This window comes from Typopeltis vanoorti, chromosome 1 (genome assembly GCF_054136105.1).
Source record: "Typopeltis vanoorti isolate ZY-2024b chromosome 1, IOZ_Tvanoo_1.0, whole genome shotgun sequence".
Lineage (NCBI taxonomy): Eukaryota > Metazoa > Arthropoda > Arachnida > Uropygi > Thelyphonidae > Typopeltis > Typopeltis vanoorti.
Window position 1 is genome coordinate 182,603,365 of NC_143549.1, and position 13,939 is coordinate 182,617,303.

The window sequence follows — 13,939 nt, forward strand, 5'->3', positions numbered from 1 at the left end:
ACCTTTATACATATTTTCCTATAAATTAATCTATTACTTGTCAATACCTGAATACTGTCAAGTCATACATTTCAGTCTTCTGGGTGCTATTAACTGAATCAATCCACCTATATCTTAGGCTTCTTTTTTTTTTTCTATCATTAAACACTTGTTTTTGCTAACCTCTCCAATTTTGTTTGAATGATCATACCATCTTAAATTAACCCTACTCACACATTTCTGAATGTTTCCCCTAATTTTATCAGAACTTTCATACTGTGGTCTTTAAGTCTGATCAAATGTTTTATTCTCCACCCAATTCTCAGATCCATAAGTTAAAACTGGTTTGAACATTGCCTTACATACTGATAATTTAGTGCTTTAGCCGATTTCTCTTATTTCATATAAATCAATTCAGCTGGCTCTCCTCACCATCGCAGCTTTGTTTGTTCTACTGTCTGTTTTCATATTTAAACTACCACCTTCAAAAATTGAAGAATTATACTTGTCCTATAGGTTCTCTATTGGGAATGCAGTTGATGTTTTTCACGTTTTTGCCTATTTTCACAGTATTGTCTTTTATTGCTAACTTTCAAACTGAATTTGTTACAGCAATTATTCAATTTAGTTAGTTGAATATTTCTGATTTTTTATATCAGGTTTAATAAAATTTTCTCCATAATATGATGGACATAGATCATGAATAATAACAGTGGAGATAGCGTGTATCCTTGGTATACAGTTGATTTTTACATCAAAATCATCTTCATGCAATCATCATACAAAACAGTATGTAATTTATAACTTAGGTCAGCAATTAGAATTGATGGGAGACCTAAGTTATAAGTTACATACTGTTTTGTATAATATACTATTTATACCATAGAAATGTAGAGGTGTTTTAAGACCTGGTACCATAGATGGGCAAGAAGGAAATTGTTCATATTTATCTTGAAGAGCTGTGGATTGTATTCCTCAGGAAACCCATAAGATGGCAGACTGTTCCAGAGAGCAGCAGCGGAAGAAATGAACGAAGAGGGGAAATCTGTTCTGTAAGTTTGGAGAGGAGATGGAGATGTGAGGGAGTGCTGATTAGTTGCTGCATATGTTGAACTGATTTCACAGGTAGTGGAGGTATTATTGATGCTAATTCTAATGAATTAGCAGCCATAGAATTATTGGTAGAATATGCAAACAGCAGAACCTGTGTGAAAGTGAGTGAAGTGTATTAGTGAGTGAGGTGGTCATTAATCAGTCTGACTTCCCTTTTCTGGTTGGAACAGGTTTCTTCTTGCTATCCTATATGTTTTTTCCAGATCTACAATAGACATTCATGTTAAATTACTAGATTTCATAATTAAAATATGATCCTGACAATTCCTACTTGGCTGAACCTAGGTTTTTCTTCCAAATTTCTCTCCCACAATTTACTCTAGCCATCTTCTCAAGTATGATTATGAAGCATAATTCTCACCAAGGATACTAAGCGGTAAAATTTCTCTGTAATTCTCATGTTCAGTTCTATTGCCTTCACACTTTTCTAGGCATACTTAGCTTAACAGTGCAAGATTATTCACTAGCTAACCTAGTATCTTAGAACATTACCGATAGTTTTGGCCTGATATCCTGTCTATTAATATCAGTCTGTTAGATAACCATTTAAAAGTTGTACCGATGAAAAGAAGAAATATTCAGTCCATAATGTCTGACATAACTCTAAAAACATCACTTATATTGCATGCTAGAAGAAATAGGATAAGAGTAAACTGGATCTTTGAGTTCAAATGTTTTTTTTTTTGTGTTTTGCAATGTTTGGATTCCAGAGCTTCCAGCAAAGCCTGACATACCACAGACGTTTGGCCTTTCCTCAGAGATTGCATGTGCCAACACAAAAGATTTTATTGTTAGAGACCGACCACTTAATATGGTCACTTAAACAGAATGAAACAGCAAAGGTTAGGAAAACAGGTATTTGATGCCAAGATGGGGGGGGGGGGGAATCAAGATCTAGGTGAATTGTTTCAGTCAGAGGTGCCTTAGAAAACTGAAATGTTAGATACAACAACAACAACAACAACACTGGAGTGCTGACAAGTACAGGCTAATTTGAAGGAAAATTGTTGAAAATTTATGTTGGCATGTGCCATGTCAACATAAATGGCATTACTGAGACAAAGAAAATTGAAACAGGCGAATTTCCTCTGTTCCAACTGTTCAAGTCCTTGCAGAGCTGTATTCAAAGTGTTTAAATAGCTTGTTATGTCAACTAAAAAGGCCAAGGCTTTGCACCAATCTTTATCGGAGCTGAGGAATCAATTTTCCTTTGGATGAAGTAAACAAGTCAATTTCTTTTAAGAGTTCAAAAAGTCTTTTTAAAACAACACCACGACTAAGTCACCTAACCTCTATAACATAGCAAATGCTGTATTGTGAATTCAATTCATCCAACAAACAACTGAACTGTCAATGATTCAAGGCATGAGAGTGTATCCAGTTTAGTGTTTTAATTACTACACACATGACGTGTTCCATCTTTATTTTTTTAGCACAAAGTGACTCCTGGTGTATTATGCAATGAAACGATTTAAGTTTGTCCTTGCACAACATTTCCTTTTTCATTTCAAGTTTTGTAACAAGTTCGATGTTAACACCAACCATAGCAGGAGCCCCATCTGTAGTCACACTTACTAATTTTGACCAGTCCGCGTGAGCATTTTCGAGACTTTTCTCAATACACAAATATAAGTCATTTCCTGTCGTTGTTCCTGACATAGGCACTATATCCAATAGTTCTTCAGTCACATTCATATCATCATCAACACCACGAATAAATACTGCTAACTGGGAAGTATTAATAATGTCTGTACATTCATCAAAACGCTACAAAACTTTATTTTTTCATGCAATATATCTTGGAAGTTCTCTGCTTTATCTTCAACATGCTCTGCAACTGTATTTCCTGATAGGCTTATACTTTGAAATGCTTGCTTTTTTTTCTGGACATATGATTTCGACTGCACTTAAAATACAATTTTTAATAAATTCTCCATCAGTAAAAGGTTTCGAAGCTCGAGCAATTTTTTCACTTATGACGTAACTACATTTAACAGCAGTATCACTTGATAACATTCGAAAATATCCTCTGTTGAAACTTTAGTTCATTTTTTAAATCTTTAAGTTTGCCATCACACATCTTTTCTGTATATTTATCACAGTTCTTATGGTTTATTTCATAATAGTTTTTTAGGTTATATTCTTTCACCATGGCGATGCTTTGTCTACATATCAAACATGTTGGAATGTTTTTTACCTACACAAAGAAATATGCTTCTCCCATTTTTCTTGGAAAGTTCTGCCTTCTTGATCTATTTTTCTATTTTTAACTTTAAATTTGGACATTGTTATGGGAAAACAAAAAAAATAAGTTTTTGAGGTAACTTTTTATTAACACACTATCATATTACAATGGTAACCTGCAATTTATTGGCATTGTATCATGTGGCTTAAAATGGCTGTATGACAAGTAACTTCCATTCAATATTGCCAACATTTCATGATAGAAACATGGTACAAAGAATTGTAGTAACAAGTTTTCTTTTGTTTAAAGCTGTCAAAAAACATTTAAAAGTTTGAATTTTTTTCTGTTTTAATCCCCGCAGGATGTTAGAAATATTGATTTTTAGAAAAGAAATCATTAAGGTCGTGGGCCGGATACGAAGCCTTTTGCAGGCCTTATTCAGCCTGCAGGCTGCGACCCCTGCTTTAAAGGAATGCTGAGAGCTGCCTAGAGCTTCTGACCTAATGTCCAATCCTCACTTTTTCGTGGTGCATCCTGTTAAGTATATACATGGATACTGAACGAACAAGGATGGGCTGACAATTTGGGATTTAGCCGACTAAGAGTTGTATTCTTATTGGTTTAAACCAAAATATAAAATGATGGTACAACATGACAGAATTTCATGCTAGCTGGGGCATCACAGACTTAAACAAGGCCCTGTTGTTTTTGCCAGGGAACCAAGGCAAAAAGTGAAATGTCAGCTACTGGAACAAATCCTGAAACAAACCCAACTCAACATCTCCAGAGTTCAATATTGGTACTATCAACATAAGAAGTCTGAATGGCAAAGAAATGGAGCTAGCTGAGGAATTAGATAAGTACCAGATTGACATAACAGGGGTGACTGAAACAAAAAAAAAAAAAAAAATCTAGAGAGATTTTAATGAGCAATATATGCAAAATGTTATATTCAGTCAATGACAATAAGGGAAAAGGAAGGTATAACTATAGTACTGAACACAAAATAAGAGGCTAATCTTCTTGAATGGCAAGAAATATCAAGTAGAGTGATGTGGACAATATGAGAATGGGAAACTGGACAATGAGATTTATTTGTGCCTATGGTCCCACAGAAGGTCATACTTAGGTAGAAGTGGAGGAATTTTTTGAGGCTTTAGAGAAAGCAAATGATATAAAGAAAAAGGAAAAGTTGGTTGGGGATCTACATAGCAGACTAGGAAATGATTATCAGACATGCAATTGCTGTTTTCTTCAAATTTTGAGAAAATTTGAAGAAAACAGCAAAGTTAATAAAAATGGCAAATAACTGTCGGATTTCTGCTCAGAACATGGACTGGTTATTACTAACACCTTATACTAACAATCATACTGATGTTTTCTCACTGGTGCAGGACACTAGAGTTTACAGAGGATTTGAAATTGGAAATGATCACCATTCAGTGTTGAGCAGGATAAAATTGAATTTCATATTGAAAGAGAAGAACAGTAAGAATATTTTAAAATGAATAAAAGTTGGGCAGCTCTCAAATGTGAACTGAAACTAAAATATACAAAGATTATTGAAGAAAAAATGAAAGAGTTTGAGAACAGGAACCAAACCTTGGAGATTCAGTAGCAAATCCTGAAGAAAACTGATTAATTCAGCCAGAGGCATGTGGTGAGGTTGTCAAGGATAGAAAAATCAGAACTCCATGGTGGACACACTAAGTTAAAGAGGGAGTGAAGAAGAAAAAAAAAGCATATCAAAAATTCCTGACAAATAAGCCAGCTTGTGTTCTTAGAGAATACAGAGACAAATATAATATAGCTAAACACTGTGTAAAATAGCTAAACAAAAGTCATGGGAAGACTTTGGTAACAACATAGAAAATAAATATCAAGAAGGTGGCAAAATATTCTGGAGGCTGTTGAAAAAGCTCAGAAATGGAGGAAAGAGTGCTGTAAAAGAATTAGAGATGATAAAGGTGACATGAAAACTGGTGAAAAAAAAAGATATCCTTGATGTAATGGAGTAATTATTTCGAAAATGGCTAAACGAAACAATCAGTAACAGCACAGTAGTAAAAATAACTCAACAGGCATGCAATCAGGAATACACATTCATACTTGAGTAGAAAAAGCCATCAAAAACCTGAAATGTGGAAAGATAGCAGGAGTAGATGATATTCAACCAGAAATGCTGAAGTATGGAGGTATAAAAGTCTTGCAGTGGCTGCACTGCATAGTTCAGAAGGCCTGGACAGAGGGACAAACTCCAAATGATTGGAGTAGAGCTCTCATAGTACCCATATATATAAAAAGGGAAATAAAACTGAATGAGAATTACAGAGGTATTTCTCTACTGAGTGTTCCTGGAAAGGTTTACACAAGTTGTAATAGATATGTAATATGTAATAGTAAGTATACTTGACAAACAGTTGAGAAGAATTGTGGAAGGGAAGCTTGGTGAAGAACAAGCTGGATTCAGGACAAACAGAGGCTGTCACAGGACCAGATTTTCACTTTACCACAAATAGTTGAGAAATCATGAAAATAAAACAAAGATCGAACATGGGATAAAACCAAAGATTTAACTTTTGTAGATCTGGAAAAGGCATATGACAAGGTGCCAAGAGAAAAGCTATTCAAAACACTACAGTTGTATGGTGTCAATGGGGCATTATATCAAGCAATACTTCATCTTTATTTAAGTTGTAAGTCAGCAGTAAGAATTGAAGTAAGTACAGGAAGATGGTTTAATGTTAAATCTGGCATTAGACAATGATGTACATTATTCCCTCTGTTATTCATTATCTATATGGATCACATTATGAAGGAAAGAGATATTACACCTGATATCAAAATTGGAAATGTTAATCTGAGCTCTTTATGTTATGTGGATGATGTTATACTTCTAAATAAATCCGGGACAAGTATGCAAGATTCCCTTGACTAAACTGAATAACTGTTATAATAGATATGGTATGAAGGTCAGCAATAAAAAGACAAAGACAATGAAAATAGGCAGAAGCATTGAGAACATCAACTGCATTGTAAATGGAGAACCTATAGAACAGGTAAAACATTTCAACTATGTAGGCACAATTTTTAGTGATGATGGTAAATTAAATATGAAAACAGATAAGAGTCAACAAAGCTGGTATGGTAGGAAGTCATCGTCATCATCATCAAATTCCTGCCATGTACCCTCAAGGGGTGTACAGGATATGATAGTACTACATGAAAAAAATTACATTATTATTAATTTCCTATCTACAATTTTCTTCCAAATCAGTTTGTTACTTGTCAAGACTCCAGCATTATCAGATCTTATATTTCTATCGTCTAAAGCACTTTGTAGCGTATCAATCCACCTATATCTTGGTCTTCCTCTGGGTCGTTTTGCTGCCAACCAGGCAGAGAACACTTGTTTTGCTAATCTTTCTTCGCCCATTCTGTTTAAGTGACCATACCACCTGAGATTAGCTCTGCTAACGCATTCCTGGATGCTGACAATGTTAAATATTTTCCTAACATCCTCGTTTTTAATATGATATTGCCATTGATGCCATCTGTTCATGCCTATAATCTTTCTCAGGACTCTCATATCTGTGGTCTCTAGTCTTTGGTCAAGTGTTTTACTTCTGACCCAGCTCTCAGATCCATAAGTTAAAACTGGTTTGAACACTGTCTTGTATACAGCTAATTTAGTGTTCCGACTAATTTCTCTCTTATTCCATATGAATTTATTCAATTGACTTCCCACCATACCAGCTTTGCTGATTCTGTTGTCTATTTCTATATTTAATTTACCATCTTCAGTAAAAATCGTGCCTAAATAGCTGAAATGTTTTACTTGTTCCACAGGTTCTCCATTCACAACACAGTTGACATTTTCAATGATTCTGCCTATTTTATTGTTTTGGTCTTTTTATTGCTGACCTTCATATCATATCTATTACAACAGCTATTCAATTTAGTCAGAGAATCTTGCAGACTTGTAGCAGATTTATTTAGAAGTATAACATCATCCGCATAAAGCAAAGAGCTGACATTAACATCTCCAATTTTGATATCATGTTTAATACCACTTTCCTTCATAATGTGATCCATATAGATAATGAATAACAGAGGGGATAATGTACATCCTTGTCTCACACCAGATTTAACATTAACCATCTTCCTGTACTTGCTTCAATTCTAACTGCTGACTTACAACTCAAATAAAGACTAAGTATTGCTTGATATAATGTCCCATTGACACCATATAACTGCAGCGTATTGAATAGCTTCTCTCTTGGCACCTTGTCATATGCCTTTTCCAGATCGACAAAACTTAAATACAGATCTTTGTTATATTCCCACGCTTTCTCAACTATTTGTCGTAAAGTGAAGATCTGATCCTGACAGCCTCTATTTGGCCTGAATCCAGCTTGTTCTTCACCAAGCTTTTCTTCCACAATTCTTCTGAACCGTTTCTCAAGTATACTTGCATAGATCTTGCCAGGAACACTCAGTAGGGAAATACCTCTGTAATTCTCACATGCAGTTTTATTTCCCTTTTTATATATGGGTACTATGAGAGCTCTACTCCAATCATCGGGAATTCGTCCCTCTGTCCAGGCTTTCTGAACTATGCAGTGCAGCCACTGTAAGACTCTTATACCACCATACTTCAGCATTTCTGGTCGAATATCATCTACTCCTGCTGCCTTTACACATTTCAAGCCTTTGATGGCTTTTTCTACTTCAAGTATGGATATGTATTCCTGACTGCATGCCTGGTCAGTGTTTTTTACCACTGTGCTGTCATCACTGCTTTCATTTAGCAGTTTTTCAAAATAATTACTCCATACTTCAAGGATATCTTTTTCTCCCGTTTTCATGTCACCTTTATCATCTCTAATTCCTTTTACAGCACTCTTTCCTCCATTCTTAAGCTTCTTCAACAACCTCCAGAATATTTTGCCATCTTCTTGATATTTATTTTCTATATTCTTGCCAAAGTCCTTCCATGACTTTTGTTTAGCTATAAGTCAACTGAATAAATTTATATGGAATAAGAGAGAAATTAGTCAAAACACTAAATTAGCTATATACAAGACAGTGTTCAAGTCATTTTAACTTATTAATCTTAGAGCTGGGTTAGAAATAAAACACTTGACCAAAGACTAGATACTGCAGATATGAGAGTCCTGAGAAAGATTCGGGGGTATGAACAGATGGCATCAATGGCAATATCATATTTAAAACAAGGATATTAGGAAAGAACTTGACGTTGTTAGCATTCAAGAATGTGTTAGCAGAACTAATCTCAGGTGGTATGGTCACTTAAACAGAACAAGAAAGAAAAGATTAGCAAAGCAAGTGTTCTCTGCCAGGTTGGTAAGGAAAAAGACCCAAAGGAAGACCAAGAACTATGTCTTGGTCTTCCTTTGGGTAGATGGATACAATAAAAAGTGCCTTAGAAGACATAAATATAAGATCTGATTATGTTGGAGTCTTGACAGGTAACAGATTGATTTGGCAGAAAATTATAGATAAGAAGTTAGTAGAATGTAAGTTTTTCATGTAGTACTATCATATCCTGTACACCTCTTGAGGGTACATATCAGAAATTTGATAATGATGATGTGTAAAATTTCAAAAAATACACGCATACCTCCCCTCCCCATCTCCGGTCTCAAAGAAGTCTCACTTATGCTCAGTAATTACACAAAACATTAAAATATTTACAAATAATTAAGAAAAATTCTATACACTTACTCATAATATTCTACTGCTTTTTGCAAGCACGCTTTTACTTCTTCTGGGAATTCTCCAGGATCCTGTTGACCAAGACAGGCTATGTGTTTTCCTTTTGCATGAAAAACATTACCTAAATTATACAGAGCCCTTCCCTCTCCAACCTGAAAAAACATTCCTGATATATCAGCATTAAAGACAAACCGAAACATAACATATAAAGTGTAATTATAATACCAAAAAACTAAGCTAACTTGATAACTGACTGGCTTACAGATAACTTCATGGCACATTTTAAATCGCATAATATAGTGAGAATGGAAAGGATCTGCAAAATATAGTTAACAAATAAACTAACAGAGATGTGATAAACTTAGACTAAAAATAAACAATAAAAAAATACAAAACAAAAACATTGATAATCACAGGTAAAGCAATAAATAAAAACCTAAACATAACCATAAAAAGCCTCCAAACAGAAAAAGTAGATTTATTATCATCATGAAATTACTGTCACATAGCCCTCAGTAGGTGTACAGGAGATAGATTTATATATTCGGGAAATCGTTGATAACAGAAAATGTGACCAAGAAATCAAGATAAGAATACAAATAACCAAAACAAACACTTACCAACAGAAAAGTCAACATAGACAGAATACTAGTCTTGACTTATGTACACAACTTCCTATAAATACTGTTAAAACTTCCACACACCCACACGTTGACCACAGAATCACGTGACCCCCATTCTGTTAGTAGTGTGTACAGTCAACATTCACGTTTATCAGTAGAGAGAGATAATGAGAACTGTGTAGCTGTAATGGCACTTCAAAAGGTTGGAATGCAGCCACCTGTTATTTCAACACGTTAAAAACACTTGGGATTGGTAGAATGTTTGTGTATTGAACCAATAATCTTTACAACGATACAAAAGATGTATCTGACTGTCAAAGGAGTCAACCATGATGCATTAGGAAGGAACATCTTGTGAGGGCTGTGAAAGTATGGCTCTGCTGTAATCCTGTGAGAACGCATAAAGTGACCTCATGAGAGATGCACATTTCACCTGGAGTTGAGAGCCTATCGTTGTTCTACTGGACACTTCCTAACCCAACTTATGCAGAAGGTGATAAAATCAAAGGCACTTCTCTGGTGGTATGTGAACAGACACACAGATATCCTCTTCACAGATGAAGATTTTCACATTGAAGAGGCATTTAAAGGCAAAAAAAAAAAGGATTATGTCCAAGATGGCCGCATAGCACATGGAGTAGCACCTAGGTTTCAGAGAGTCCATCACCCCACGATAGTGATGTTTGGTGGTAGGAATGACATATCAGGGGATATCCAAGTTGTATTTCTGCAAGAATGGTCTCAAAACCTCTGCCAAAGTGTATCAAGACACTGTGCTGGAATATGTGGTATGGTCCCTGAACAATGCTTTGTTTCACGGTAGGCAGCGGACGTTTCAACATGACTCAGTCCCTGCACAAAAGGCAAGGGTAACACAACAGCAGCTGGAAGCAAGTGTACCTGACCACATATCACCATCAGATTGGCCATCTGGAAGTCCTAATCTGAATCTGTTGAACTTCAAATTGTGGTCAGAGCTTGGGAGAATAGCCTACAAGAAACAACACCCAAACATTACCAGCCTGAAGATGGATTTGGAGTGAGCAGCATTTCCATTGGATGATTTGATCACCACCATCGATATGTGGCCTCACAGACTTCAGGCATGCATGAAGGCAAAAGAGATACATTTCAAACATTGAGTGCTGCTATATGCATGTGGTTTCTGTGTGCTGAAGCTGTAACAGTATTTATGGATAGATTAGGTATATTCATCGCTACTGTAAACCTCAGAAACATGGATTATCAGAAAAGAAATGGATAAAAAAAGATTGATGACTCTGAAGATATGGTTATTAAAAAGAATGACGTGAATCAGCTAGATAGAAAAGATTACAACAAAACCAAGTACCTGAAAAGATGACTGAATTTATTTCAGAAAGAGGAAAATGAAATTCTTAAGACCTGCTAAGAGGAGGAGGATTAACTAATATGATCTTTACAGGGAAACCACAGGAAAGAAGAGGCTGTAATATATATGAAAAGCCAGCATTCTATGGTGGATTGAAAGTTATGCAAGTCCTCTATGAAGGGTTGGCTCATTAGAATGAGAGACAAAGTCCAATGTTTAGTGGGGGAAATGTGATATCCATTTTAAGAGGACACCCAGACAAGAAGTCAAAAAGGTTCCCTTGATTGAAACATCCTGGTCAGTTCCAGTGGCACTCCTTGGTTGCTGGCTTTTTTTCATTTGCTTTTTATTATTATTATTATAAAACTACCCTTGAACAAAGTTCTTTGAGGCATCAGCCTCAAAGAACTTTGCTGTATTCTCTTTAATGGGAAAAAAAAAAAAAAAAACCCTCAGGTGGATGGTCAAGCTAAAAAGCTTGACCATCCATGCTACCAAACTGACTAACCAGGCTTGGACATATCAAAACTTGTCCACTAACCAAGCACTGGATTTTCATTCCACAACTCCATACAGGAAGAGGTTGCAAAACCTCTAACACAGTGAATGTGTAAATGGTGAAGGATAAAAAAAGGAACTTATTGATATATTTCTTGAACAGCTGGAAACTGTCCCCCCCCAAAAAAAAACAAATGTGAGGAAGGCAGTTAAAAAAAAAAAAAAAAGAAGAAGAAGAAGAAGAGAGGTAAAGGTAAACAGAAGTCAAAGAATCATAGGACATTTCAATAGAACACTATTTGTGAAAAAGAAATTGCACTGGATCTATGAAATAGAGGAATATCGATTAATCAGATTATCAACTGAAGGATCGTATCAAACAATTTAAAAGATTTCTGGTGCACAATCCTAAATGTAATAACAATATTCTAAGGTTAGGTAGATCTGAAATTTATAGTGTTAGCTACTGCATACAGGTGTAGAACAAAAAAAGACAAAGTTAAAGGATGATGAGGAGACTATGGAAGTGATGGCCAGAAAAGATTATCAGTGCAACTCAGCCAATGAGATTTAATCTTGACTGGAGATCCACATATCACCAAAGGTAAGGGGAAATAAAATGAGAGTCTTCTTATGAAAAATAAGATAGGACTGTGTTTTGACAGCAGTGAAATCTCACTAGAGAATGACATTTGAGCACATGAAAAAAAAAAAAAAAAAACCCTATGGTTAATTGGAGGTTATTTATATACAGGATAAAAAGTGGATGAAAGTATAGTGCCCTAGGATACTCCAGAACTAAGGGAAGGGGGATAAAAAGTGAGAGACAGAGAGAAAATCCATCATTAAACAGTCATGTTGTACAATCATCAGTTGTTTGTTGACTAGCATGATAAGTATGATTTAAAGTACAGACATCTAGCAAGGTTAACACACCTTGCTAAAACCATTTTGCAGAACAAGTTTTTTTTGGAGTACCAATTTTCAGAGGACCAAACAGGTAGTGGTTACATGTGCCAAATCTAGGCTGTGGACAGAAGGGAGAAATATAAGTCCAGCTAAATATTGCAATTCCATCCCATGTATGCAAACTGGTGTGAGGATTGTCTCTGACCTCAGTTTCACCACTCTTAAGTGTTTAATCCAGGATTTAACTAAACTCATATCAACAGTATCATTTTCATACACATTTTTCAAATAAATATATGTCCATTAGCTTTAAGTCTTCCACACCAAGGAATTCAACATTTATTATTCTTATTATGTAACCCCTCCAGGGAGTCAAATACCATCTACTACTTGAGCACTTTTTTCCACATTTGAGGTTTCTGACAGCATTTCATCAAGTTCTGATATGTACTCCAACCGCATTCCTCCTGAATATTTTCTATTACTATCCTGTCACTACTCATGTCATCTAACATTTTTCAGAGTAATTTGTGGGCCTGGTTATCCAAGTGATTAATGTACCTGCTCTCTAAGCTACAGGCTACAGGCATGGATGTTTGTGACTGTCTTTAGGCAGAAAATAAATTTCATTACACAGTGTAAGACCATTGCCCCACTTGTTGGAGGTCTGTGACTAGAATTTGCATGTTTGGTCTCCAGAATAAGATTTAAAGATTATGTTAAAAAATATTAAAATTATACAAAAATAAATAAAATAAAAGTAATAAAAACCCTTGACCCACCCACTGTATTAATGCACTAGTGATTTATAACCTTCCATGAGTGGAAGTCAAAAATATATAAATAAAAAATAACAATAATTACAGACATCCAGAATATCTTTCCCCTCAGTTTTTATGCCACTTTTTTTCGTCCCTGATTCCATTTACACCACTATTTTGTGTCTTTCTAAGTTTTTTTTTTTTTTTTTTAATAGCTTCTAGAACACTGTCACTTTCGCAATATATTTTTATATTCTTATCAAAGCTCTCCCATGACTTATCCAATTTTACACTCAGCTTGATACATTTTTCACATACATTTTTCTCTATTCTTTCATGGCACATGCTGACTACCTGCTAGGAACTTTTGGTATGCTTTCTTCCTTTTGAAGACTAACTTTTGGAGCCTATTACACAAAGTTTGGATCAAACAACAAAAAATAACACAATAACCAAAGTAATAAACTTTAATGAAAAGCAGAGATATTAGATAAAGATCAGACACAAAGTTTGGGTTTTTCTATCCTTGCAAATAACTTGACCATGTCTCCTTGGTTGAATCAATGTTTTCTTTAGTATGCCAATGAGTTTCCAAGGTGTAGTTTTGTTTCCAAAGTCTTTTCATTTTTTCTTGAATATCTGTATAATCAGGTCTTTAATACTTCCTGCAAGTGTGGTAAAAGGAAGAATGGGTGATGTGGGCAAAGCATGTCAGTAGTGAATACTAACAGAAGGGTGATTTTAGTGATGAGTGCCAGGCCACTATGCTGGCTAATGCAGG

General features: G+C 35.2%; 1 protein-coding gene across 1 annotated transcript in view; it reads right to left on the bottom strand.

Annotated features, from left to right (window-relative positions):
* Positions 1 to 13,939, bottom strand: part of pins (G-protein-signaling modulator pins) — a 187,151-nt gene that overhangs the window by 103,791 nt on the left and 69,421 nt on the right. The window contains exon 5 of the mRNA XM_090404957.1: positions 9,026 to 9,168. Coding sequence (XP_090261083.1) covers positions 9,026 to 9,168 — 143 coding nt within the window. The remainder of the gene's footprint in view (positions 1 to 9,025; positions 9,169 to 13,939) is intronic.